This window comes from Lathyrus oleraceus, chromosome 4 (genome assembly GCF_024323335.1).
Source record: "Lathyrus oleraceus cultivar Zhongwan6 chromosome 4, CAAS_Psat_ZW6_1.0, whole genome shotgun sequence".
In the NCBI taxonomy this organism is placed as follows: Eukaryota; Viridiplantae; Streptophyta; class Magnoliopsida; order Fabales; family Fabaceae; genus Lathyrus; species Lathyrus oleraceus.
The window spans coordinates 151,373,039-151,385,780 of record NC_066582.1 but is presented as its reverse complement, the minus strand read 5'-3'; the positions used below and the strand labels follow the sequence as shown (position 1 = coordinate 151,385,780).

The 12,742-nt window shown below is 32.7% G+C and overlaps 2 protein-coding genes across 2 annotated transcripts; one reads left to right on the top strand and one right to left on the bottom strand.

Annotated features, from left to right (window-relative positions):
• Window positions 1-476: 476 nt before the first annotated feature.
• Window positions 477-1,439, bottom strand: LOC127074229 (non-specific lipid-transfer protein A-like). Its single transcript, XM_051015531.1, has 2 exons — window positions 1,084-1,439; window positions 477-635 (listed from the first exon to the last, which is right to left on the bottom strand). Exons 1-2 carry the CDS (start codon window positions 1,419-1,421, stop codon window positions 626-628), a joined length of 348 nt encoding a protein of 115 aa, XP_050871488.1. The 5' UTR covers window positions 1,422-1,439; the 3' UTR covers window positions 477-625.
• Window positions 1,440-7,236: 5,797 nt separating this feature from the next.
• LOC127136464 (bifunctional aspartokinase/homoserine dehydrogenase 1, chloroplastic-like) lies at window positions 7,237-7,761 on the top strand. Its single transcript, XM_051063016.1, has one exon. The coding sequence runs from the start codon at window positions 7,237-7,239 to the stop codon at window positions 7,759-7,761; it is 525 nt and encodes a 174-aa protein (XP_050918973.1).
• The last annotated feature ends 4,981 nt before the right edge of the window (window positions 7,762-12,742 follow it).

The window sequence follows — 12,742 nt, the reverse complement described above, 5'->3', positions numbered from 1 at the left end:
AAGTGGGGGTTTTAATAAGAATACGATGGATAACTCTATAAGTGATGAAGTTGAGAGAAGTAGAAAAGAAATGGGAAGTAATAGTGAAGGAAATGTTGAAAAACAACAAGAAAAAAAATACACGCCATAAGAAAAATAGAATCAAGAATAGAAGAACTTGAGTTGAAGAAGAGAAAAAGTTCAAATCAAATTTATGATTTTTTGTTTTTTAGTACATTTTTTAATTATGTTTTACATGTTTATAACTTATAAAATAATCTTAACAATCTTTGTTACTCTTGTAATTGTTGATAGAAATATTTTTTATCTACTATATTATAAGATAGATTACTTAATCTTTTTTTATTTTTAATAGAATTATTTTTAAAAAAATTAAACATTGTTTAGAAAATTATTACCAAAATAAATAATTTAAAAAAATTGTCTTAACTTTTTTATGCCTGAGTTAATCTCCATAAAAAATGCACAAAAATAACTAAACATAAATATCATATTATTTATTAACATCAACTTTTTTATATTACAACATCATAGAACATATTACACGTATTACACAGGGTTGTATTATTTTTATAAGAACAACCAAGTGTCCACCCTGTTTAGTTTATTATTTTCTCCATTTAGTTCACTGAATGCTGCCAAACAAAACACAAAAATTAATATCAATATCAATCCAAGCATAATACAATACAATAGTAAATAAATTTGTGAAAAATATATAAGTAAAGAAAAACTAAATTACTACTTTATCAACTATTTGACAAAATAATGAATACATTTCCCGTGCATGAGTAACATCTGTTGAAGAAACCACATTAAATTCTTAAAAAAAAATTAATTGTTGATTAATATAGAAGTAACTATTTTTACTGCAATTTTTACAAGAAAGAGATATATCGTCCAACTTATAAATGATTTTAGGTAGCATTACATATTTCTTTTGTTAGGATAAACAATTTCAAATAATAGTTCGGCAGATACATTAGAACATACGCACACACGATATCTCAATTATTTATCTTTAAATGATGAAACTTTATTAATTAAAAATGTAATATTTATAAATAAATATTGAGAACTTACTCATTGCAATTCATGTTTTTGTTTATCGGAAAACTGACATCAACACCGCAATGTTTGGGAAGTGAGAGAGATAAGTCGTCTTTGATGTTAGGGTTGCTACGAGCAAATTCTTTTAAGCATTCACATGCGGCACGTTGTTCATCAACAGTGGGTGTTGAAGATTTCAGACCATTAAGGCCACTGCAACAACTAGCTGATGGCTCGGCATCATCACCGACGAGGAATGAGGTACAAGGCTCTACAGATGTCTTTGCTTGTTCACAATCAAAAGCATTCCCTTGCTCCATAGTGAGGAGCAATAGCACTAGCAACGTTAGAATCATACTCAAGTTCTTCATCTGGTTTTTTAAACTTACTTGTGTTTCAATGTGTGATCTGAAGGTTGAAATGTGGGGGCATATATATAGCTCAAGATGGTCATTTATTTTGTCGATACTTGAAGAAAGTATTTGCCACGATTGGCATTCATAGTTTAATGAATATTAGAGAATTAAGACGAAATTAAACTTCTGCGTCATCAAAATTCAAAAACTATGAGATAAAACAAAAGTATGGACAAACTTTCCACAACTGCGTAAATGTCAAACAAATCAAGTACTCACAAAAGTAACAACTACCACCTACAACAATAAAGTGGATCGTATATATTTAAGTAAAATTAATTAGTAGTAAATGGAAATATGAGTGTTAAATAATAAAAATAATTTATATGATAGAAATGAAGTGTTAACTTTTTTTTTAAAAGTGTTTGCAATCAGAACAACTATTGATATATTAGTAGTCTTGGAAATAATAAAAAACAATCAAGAAAATCAACATATATCTATAATTTAACCTACGTCAATACCAAAACATTTCATACTTGTAGCATCCCCAACTTAAAATAATTATTAAATTCTTTGATCATTTGTAATTTGATTAAACTAGAATAAAAATAATGGTAATTTACAAAAAAACTCCATAATAAACAAATACTTGGTTGTTTCATTCGAGGATGTTTCAAATATATGGCTGGTAATTAAGATTTAACTAGAATGAGATTCGCACGATCCGCGGCTGTTAATTAATTTTTATTTCATTTGCATTGAGTTTTAATTATAAATTTTTTTATTTTGTAAATATGAACAATAAATTTATATTATAATAATTTATTATAAAATAATCGAGATAATAATATGAATAAAAAAATTTAGGTTAATAAGTTGAGACTAACATACAAGATTTTATTTTATAAATTTAAAAAATTTAAAAAAATTTCCTTAATGATTTATTTTTTATTTTTCTTCTAAGATATTTTTAATATTTGCCTCTCTTTTAAATATTTAATTAAAAGTTGTTAAAGACATATACTTATTTTCAGTCTTAGATAAAAAAATAAATTTTATTTTAATTATTATCGAATAAAACAGTCAATATCTTTATAAATCTATGTCTATAATAGCAAATTTTAGTTTTATATATATATATATATATATATATATATATATATATATATATATATATATATATATATATATATATATATATATATATATATATATATATATATATATATATATATATATATGAGAAATTGATAATTTTATTGCTTGTCTTTAATTTATTTGTCTAATATGATAAGAAAAATATAGAGAAGAAATATATAGATTCGATCAAGAGGGTTACATTCTCTATTATATTTTTAGATCAATTGAAAGTAATTTAACTTTAAAAATTGTGGAATATATACTTTAACATTATAATTATTTTTCAAGTATTTCTTTTGTTGCTGTGATTTTAAGATAACAAAAAACATTTTAAAGTGTGTGGATCGGAGCATCTCTTTTATTTTTAAAATTTTAAAAAATATATTTTGTTGGAGTAATAATAAATTTATTATGAGTAAATTAGTATGATAATTTTTGAAATAAAGAAAGTTAATAATCAAATATTAGGTAATTGTATTTTTGCATTTGTTTGGATTCGAATCTCAGATATTTTATGGAGAGTACAATATATTTTGACCTTTTAAAAATTGAAGATAAATTTTGAGAGATACCACATAAAAAAATGAATGATGTGGCATAGAAGAAGTTGAAGTATCACAAGATAGTTTGATGCACTAGATTTAATATATATAAATAGATGATATTCTTATTTCATTTTCAACCAAAATATAAGTTGAAAATGGGAAAATTAATAACTAAGTGAAAGGTAGAGAAACCATTTCTTAGTAAAATATATATTATGAACAAGTAGATTTGGTGATATTCATCTAACTTCATTGATTGATTATGGAGAATACAAGCTTGACTTGTATTGCAAGTAAAGTCTATGATATATATATATATATATATATATATATATATATATATATATATATATATATATATATATATATATATATATATATATATATATATATATATATATATATATATATATATATATATATATATATATATATATATATATATATATATATATATATATATATATATATTATATATATATATATATATATATATATATATATTACACAAACACCTATTGGGTTGTAATCTCCAACTAATTTCTAATTGTCATATCTGATAGTTACTTGTGGTGGTTAGCTCTTCATGTCAAATTTGGTCTTTCATGTTGCTTGCATCATAAGAAATTATACCTTGTAACACCTTTCCACTAGTTGATGGTTGATAAATTGAAAGGTTGAGGTAGTAAGGGTTTGGTGAAGAAGTTTGCTACTCGATCCTTTGATATACATGACAGTAATTTTATTAACGCTTTCAACATATTTTCTCTTACAATGTGACACTCAATTTTCAGATGTTTGGTTCTTTCATGAGATACAGGATTGACTGTAATTTGCAATGCACTTTGGTTATCAGAATATATCATTGTGTTTGTATGCAATTGATCTTCAAATCTTTGAACAAATATACATGTCATTGGAGATCACATGTAGCAGTAGGAAAAGCCTAATATTCAACTTCGCTCGATGATCTAGAAACAATTAATTTCTTCTTGGTCCTCCATGAAATGATAGATCTTCCAAGAAAGAAACATTATCCTGAAATAGATCTTCTAGTATCCGAACATCCAACCCAATCAACATTTGCGTATCCCTGCAACTTAACTTATGAGTCTCTTGGTAAAAATATCCTTCTTACAAGACTTGACTTCAAATACCTCAAAACACGAGTAGCTTCATTAAAATGATTCAATATTGGAGAAGATAAGAACTGACTTAGTTGTTGAGTGCAAAAAGTTATGTTACATCTAGTAGCATTCAGATAACGTAATCTTATAACAAAAATCTTCTGTATGCAGGAATATCATGATATGATGTACTAGCATCCTTATGGAGTTTTGTTGAACGATCTAATGGTATGGAAGTTGGCTTTGCACATAGTACCTCTGAATATCGTATGAGGTCCAAACAATACTTTCTTTGGCAAAATGAAATGCGAAGTTTGGAATTAGCAACCTCTATTCCAAGGAAGTATTTCAAATGACCTAAGTCTTTGATCTTGAATTCTTTATGCGACTTCTCCTTAATCTATTTCATTTCTTATATTGAGTTACTTGCTAAAATAACATTGTCTACATAAACTAACATTATGGTAAATGATGTTTGATCTTGTTTTGTAAACAATGACACATCTGCAATAGCTTGTTTGTACTAATGTTTTATGAGAAAAATAGTTAACATTTCATGACATTTTCTACTAGCTTATTTTAATCCATATGAGGACTTAACAAGTTTTCACACTTGATTGGGTTTATCATGCTTAACATCGGGTGGAATTGTCATATACACATCCTCTTAAAGTTCTCCATGTAAGAAGGCATTATTCACATCCAATTGATGAAGATGCCAACTATTGATGGAGGGAAGAGCTACAAATGTTCTGATTGTTGTTAATTTGGCAACTGAAGAGTAAGTTTCAAAGTAATCAAGTCCTTAAATTTGGATATATCCTTTGGCAACTAACCTAGCTTTGAATCTCTCAATTGTAATAACATCATGGTGCTTGATCTTATATACTAACTTGCATCCAATAGGCTTAGCATTTGAAGGCAAATCAACTATACTCCAAGTACTTATCTTTTCAAGTGCAATGAGTTCAGTTTGCATAACTTGACTCTAATATTCAAACTTATAAGCATCAACATAAGATTTAGACTCAGTATGTGATGAGAAAGACAAGTAATAGTGACAATATGGTGTAGATAAGTTAGAATAAGACATGGAAAGAGAAATATGATATAGCACACCTTTAGACAATTGATTGGTGTTTTGAGATGTGGAGAATACATAATGTTGCAAATAAGATGACTTGTATGTAACCCTTAAAGAGGTACAAATAGTTGCAATAGGTTGGTTAGTGTTAGGTGGTGGTTGATGAACCTTAGAAATGTCATGTATGGAAGGATGTGGTGAATTTTGTTGTGCATGACTGGTTGCAAATCAATGATTGGTGCAGTAGGTTGGTTAGTGATAGGTGGTGGTTGATTAATCTCAGGAAAATCATATATGGAAGGATATGGTGCATTTTGTTGTGTAGGGAAGGTATGAGGATCATTGATTGGTGAATGGTTAGTAGGATAGGAAGTAGTGGTTGTGGAATGGTCAAGGGATGAACTAGGATAGTAAGTCCATGATTAAGATGAGTAACATGCTTGTGTGGTGTATGGTAAAATGTGCTCATGAAATGACACATTTTTTAAGACAAAAGTTTCTTTGGTGTTAAGGTCTAGTAGGGTGGAACCCTTCATGCCAATGGTATAATTCAAGAATATGGATTTTCTTGCTTTAGGGTCAAGTTTTTTCTATGGATACTAAGTGTGGAAGCATAACATAGTGATCCAAAGACTTTGAATGAATCAATCTCAGGAGTTTTATCATGGAATATATGATATGGGGAGTGGTTTTTTAATATAGGAGTGGGGACCCAATCTATGATTAATGTGGCATAAAGGAGCGCATAAGACCAGTATTATTTCGGCAGTTTGGCTTGGTAGAGTATTGATCTTCCAACATTGAGCAAATGTTGGTGTGTCATACCCCGATTTTGGTCCTGAATTTTTTATTTTTATTTAGCATTTGGCCTAAAATTCATTTGCATACATTCATTCCCAAATCCACTTTTTTATTAACAGACATTGGTCATTATCTAGCTTCTTGATCATGGTGTTTTTTTTAATTATAAAATGGATTTTAATTATTTGACTTTTTTTAATTTTTAATTTGATTTTAATTTCGAATTAAGTTTAATTCCAAATTTCAATTTAATCTTAATTGTTTATTTTACTAATGATTCAAACTCTAATTGATTTTAATTTCCAAATGAATGTTAGAGTTGATATCAAAGTAATTTTAACGAATTATAGATTAATTTGATTTTTATTTGGTTTTTGCTGATTTGTTATTATTATTTAAATTGATATTTAGATTAGTCTTGGATTATTCCTAAAAATCCATATTCCATTTTTATAATCAAATATCCAATAACCCAACTCTATTTTTAAATCCATATCCAAAATCCATATCCATTTTCATTATCCATTTGGAACCAATTTAAACCATAACCATCCAGATAGTTATACATTCCATACAGTCAACTACATTTTCATTCATAACATTCCATACAATCAACTACATTTTCATTCATAACTTTCCATGCAAATCAATACAGAACCATTTCCATACAATATCCAATAAACCTTCCATTTAAATTCAAAACGCCATACAAAGTCAATTCATCACGTTCCATACAAAATAAAATGCCATAAATGTTCCAGTACATTTCTATCCCCTCAACTACAACATATACAACCTAATTCCAAGCTCCCAACCTAACTCTAAACAAGCAAGCCTTTCATTTCTTCAATAAAACTCGTTGCCCTACTACAAGCTGAAGCATTGCTCTGCGTTTCCTCAGCAGAACACCACCACCTGCACCTGCTGCCGGTACTCCTTCATCAACATGCTCAGAACCTCGTCCCCAACCTGCAACAATCCTCATCAGCAGACAACATCAAACACAACAAGTTCTGCTATAACAACCTGCCAAATGCGATCCCAGGAGTACCAATTGTCGCAGAAAAAATCAATAGCAGGGTTGCAATTTAAATCAACAGAAGTAGTAAAACCAGCATGATAATGAAGATATGGCAAACCTGCAAAATTTAGTCAAAGGATTTGCAACAATAGACAACTTGGCACTTGTAAATGTTGAGGGAACTGGAATGGCCGGTGTTCCAGGTACAGCAAGTGCTATTTTTAGTGCAATCAAAGATGTTGGAGCTAATGTTATCATGATATCTCAGGCTAGTAGTGAGCATTCTGTATGCTTTGCTGTCCCCGAGACGGAAGTAAAAGTTGTTGCCGAGGCATTGCAATCAAGATTTCGTCAAGCTTTGGATAATGGGCGTCTTTCTCAGGTTGCAATTATCCCAAATTGTAGCATTTTGGCAGCTGTTGGCCAGAAAACGGCAAGCACTCCTGGAGTTAGTGCTCACCCCCGAGACATTGATTATCCCCGCTCTAGAAAAATTGCAGGTAGCATAGGTGCCTTCCTTATGATGGATATGGCTCACATAAGTGGACTCGTTGCTGCATCTGTGCTTGCCGACATCTTTGAGTTTTGTGACATTGTGCCCACCACAACCTGTAGTCACCGCATCAGTTGTTGATAAGCAGAAAGAACTTTTGGTCAATAAAGTTGTTAGAGAGCAAACAAATTCAATTGATGAAATGAGAAGGATATTGAAGAGTCTAAATCATTATGAAGCCCTTGGATTTAACCGCCACAAAAACATCGACGCAGCAGTTTTGAAAAAGGAATTTCATTGTTCCTGTTACAACTGCTGAGTTTTCTGTGATGAAGACAGCTTGCAGTTTTGCATTGCCGCATATTATGGGCTGGGATCGTCTAACTAATCAGAAACCAAGTGAGACAGTAAGCTTTCAACCAAATCGGCAGTTGGGTGGGACAGTTGGCTTTCAACTGAAGATGAGCCCACAGATTTTAGACTTGGAATGGCTAGCACCACTTGCTCACGACATGTTAAGATGGCAACCTGAAAGAAGTTACGAGCAGATGAGTTTTGTTTCAAGGACAAACGTGTTGCTCGTACAAATCCTTCACTTTACAAATCAAGAAAAAACAGAAGATGACTATAGCAGACAAGTGAGAAAAACCAGAAGTGACAAATGCAGTTAGAAAATCATAAGCCGTGAACACACCATGGTCATGATCAAACGCTATACTTACATTGGCCATATGCAAGGGTAGCAGCAGTTGGTTCATTGATCATCTGCATTCAAGCCTGCAATAGCACCAGTATTTATATTGGCTTTTCGCTGAGAATCTTTGAAATAGGTCGGAACTGTAATCATTGCATTTTTGATAGGTGTCTCCAAAGTCTCTCTGCGTTTTCCCGCATGTTTGTGAGGATCATAGATAATATTTCCTCTGGAGAAAAAGGTTTTTCTTCACCCCTGTGATAACCGAAACCATTCCTGCATAAAAAAATTGATCAGGATAATTTGAAAATCCAAGTTATGGCTACAGCAGGAGGTACCAGTCTAAAAGAGGACATAATGCACTTACCTCAACCAGTTCATCTGCTCGTCGGTGCCGCAGGGAGGTTACCGGCATGCTTTTGGAGATGGATCAGCCTGAAGTTTTGCATTTGATAGAATCACCTGATGCTCTCAAGGCTAAAGTTGCTAAAGCCATGGATGTCCTGAGAAATGTTTCCCAACAAGGCAATAGTCCAACGGATCAACTAGCTTCACGTTCCCTCACCTCCAATCTTCACTGCAGTAAACAAAATAATTACCAAGCAGTAAAATTTCAAAGAATTCCCAATTCGGCATCCAGACAAAACAATTGGAGAAAGCGTGGTTCAGAGTACCTTTCCAAGGCCAAGCATCAAAGGAGGTAGTCCAATTCTGAGCATCAAAAAGACTTCTGGAAATTTTCTTCTTTGAGCTTTTGAGTACCAAATCCGAAAACCCTAATTCACAGAACATAAATAGGGGAGAGCGAATCAGTGAGGGGGGGCGGAAAAAAAGAAAAACGGCGAACAAGATACCACAAACCCTAAATCCCAAATCAAAAAAACAGTATTGAGGAGGAAGATTTAAGCTTACCTGATTCGTCGTCGCCAAAGGTGAGACTTCTTTTGTTGAGCATTTGAGTTCGAATGAGTGTCTGAGTTTGAGAGAGATTAGTTGAGGACGATTGAGCGATTTTGAGAGAGAGAGGGTTGGACGCGAGAGAGACGATTGGGTGAAGTCGAGGACGATTGAGTTTGATAGAGAATGAGTGTTTGAGTTTGTGAGTGAGATTGGGAGAAAAGAGAGCGAGAGAGCGAGATGAGGACGACGACTCTCCTTTTCATTACAGTATTTTTCATTTTCTTTCTTTTTTTGTTTCCTTTTATTTAATTCTTTTTTTTTAGCTGTCAGTAGAGCAAACATTCAAAAAAAACATTAAAAAAAATTCGTTTAATTTTCCTAGGTTATTAGTTAATAATTGTTTTATGTTTTCAACTTATCCCCCATTTGTAAACCCAACAGCCAAGCGGCTGGGTTTAATTACTAGTAGTCCAACAGATTTCTTTTTTTATTTAGTTTTTTTTATTTTAATTCTATTTTTAATTTATCTTGGTTTATATATCTAAATTAGCATTGTAAATAATAACTAACCACAAATGGTCTAGTGGAGAGGGGGTTTCTATGGTCTTTAGTGTAGTGGGTTCGATACCCGTATTGAGCATTTTATTTCTTTCAGCATTTGCATTTTATTTTCTTTTAGCATTTTATTTTATTGTTTATGTTTTTATTATACTCATGGTTGATCTGCTTTCTCTTAATTTCATCATTCATTCAAAACTATTTTTAAACTATAAAAATCATATTTTTCTCGATTCAATGTCGAGTCCATTTTCACACCCTTGTAAGTCGATTGCTTTTTAAGCATCGCCGTCAACCTCACATAGCTTACTCTTGGGCTTTCTTACAATGAGCCGGTTCTCTTGCACTTACACTCATACATTGCATTATTTGTTGTTTGGGCCCGATTTAATTATTTCATGATTTTGAACCCCCATTTGACAAAATGTACCCCACTCCCCCGATATGTAATAATTTTGTACTGTTTTATTTCTTTATTTTGTTTGACTATTTAGTTAGATACTAACACAAGAGTAAAATCAACAATTTCAAAAAAATACAAAAATATGACTCGATCCAACGTCGAGTATTTTCTCAATAAACAAACCAATCCATTTCTCCCTCTCATTCTATTCCTTTTCTTTCAAACTTTCATCAAATGCTTGATTCAACGTCAAGCCATTTTCTCTAATAAAAACTCAAAAAATATTAATTCATAGTCAAGACTTTTTCAATAAAGATGGAAGTGGAACATGGTGTATACCGCGCACTCCTGAGACTAGGATTCGAGATGTATATCTCGTCAATCCTAGCTCTCGCCATCATCCAAATTTATCCACTTTGTTTTCTCTCAAACACTCACTCAAATTTCTCTTAAGCGTCCATCAATACTTGATCTATGATCAAGTCATTTTCACAACAAAACTCAAAATACCTAATTCTTATTTAACACTTTTTCAATAAAGGTGGAAATGGAACATGGTGTATACCATGCACTCCTGAGGTTAAGATTCGAGACGTATGCCTCGCCAATCTTAACTCTCGCCATCGTCTAAAATTGTCAATGTGGTTTCGTTAAACCCTTTCTCAATCAAAATTCAAAATACCTAATTCTTATTTAAACTCTTTTTTCAATAAAGGTGGAAATGGAACATGGTGTATACCATGCACTCCTGAGGTTAAGATTCGAGACGTATGCTTCGCCAATCTTAACTCTCGCCATCGCCTAAAATTGTCAATGCGGTTTCTTCAAACCCTTTCCCAGTCAAATTCCAAAAATACTTAATTCCTATCTTAACTTTTTTCAATAAAGATGGAAATGGAACATGGTGTATACCATGCACTCCTGAGGCTAGGATTCGAGATGTATATCTCGCTCATCCAAGTTCTCGCCATCACTCAAAATACCTCCAACCAATCAAACTTTTTTCTCGCCGCCGTGCGATTAATCAAAAACCTTTTTCATAAATGAAAGATATATTGTCTTAAGTGATACAAAACAATGTTTCGGCCACGATTGTTGAGTAGAGATAAATGACGCTTTTCCGAATGTAGATTTATAAATCCGTTCGATGTGTGGTACGCGTCCACTCCTCATCTGTTTTGGGTAAAACGATGTTTTCGTCGATTAATACAATATAGCTTTCGCTAAAATCGACCAACAAACAAACATTTTTCTACCCAGAACTACGTAAGCCTTGATTTCTCTTTTGAGATACGTAGGAGCAGGATTTTTAAATCTTGTCAGGCCCATTAATAAAAAACTTAGGTTTAGTCCTTCGTCAAAAATCCAAAAACATTTCTTCTCTCTTATATTCATTCTTTCCCACCTAATAACTTGAAAAGCCTATCATTTCAAACAAACATTAATGCACACAACTGACCTAATGGTTCCCGTTGAGTACAACGGACGTGAGGGGTGCTAATACCTTCCCCTTGCGTAATCGACTCCCGAACCCTGATATTGGTTGCGATGACCATATCTTATCCTTTCTTTTGTCTTGGGTTTTATCGATATTTCCCCTTTCCTTTTAGGAATAAATAAAGTTCGGTGGCGACTCTGTTCAGTCCATCATTGCGAGCGTGCGATCGCGCTTCGCTTTGAAGTCGTATCCCCATTTTTTCGAGGTGCGACAGATGGCGACTCTGCTGGGGAATTACCCAATCCCTAAGTGAGTCAAGCCTAGTTAGGACGTTTGTGTGCCTTTGTTTGTTTAATTGTGTGGCTTTTCCTTATTTATTGCTTTTATTATCTTTATTGTTATATTGATATATTTGTTGTATATTGGTTCTACTGTGTTGGGTACTTGGAAATTTGATTGCAAACCATGTGGGAAAGACTCTACACCCGAGTCTAGAGTGAAAAAAAACATAAGATAGGACGATGGTTGAATAGTACAGACTCCCGAGGTGTATACTTTGTAAGAGTCGGTACGAGAACCTCACTTAGAGTAGATCCTTTTGCAAATATTGTCGCCCGAGGTGTATACCTCGTAAGCTTCAATGTTTCAAAGGGGTCCATGACTCTAAGAACCTTTTAGAACATTGAACCTTTGGCCAACTAGAAGTGATGGTTGCGTAGTATGGATTCCCGAGGTGAATACTTCGTAAGGATCGATATGAGAACCTCGCTCAGAATAGATTCCCTAGATGGAGTTGATGACCGGAAAGTATTTTCCGTAAGCGTCAAACAGTCTTTTGAATCCATGACTCTGAGTACCCTATCTAGAACCCAGTCGATGGTTGCGTAGTACGGACTCCCGAAGTGAATACTTCGTAAGGGTCGGTACGAGAACCTCACCCAGAATAGATTCCCTTGATGGAGTTGACGACCGGAAAGTATTTCCCGTAAGCGTCAAACATTCTTGTGAATCAATGACTCCGGGGATCCTTTGTAAACAAAGCCCTAGATCATACCCGGTGAGAACCCGTTTTGGAAAAGAAATCAAATTTATCCGTACCTCGGACCTTTGAACCTATCCAAAGAAAAAA

What these genes read in the sequence shown, in the direction of transcription:
- LOC127074229 (XM_051015531.1), bottom strand. Translation starts at nt 1,421, where the DNA reads ATGAAGAACTTGAGTATGATTCTAACGTTGCTAGTGCTATTGCTCCTC.
- LOC127136464 (XM_051063016.1), top strand. Translation starts at nt 7,237, where the DNA reads ATGGCAAACCTGCAAAATTTAGTCAAAGGATTTGCAACAATAGACAAC.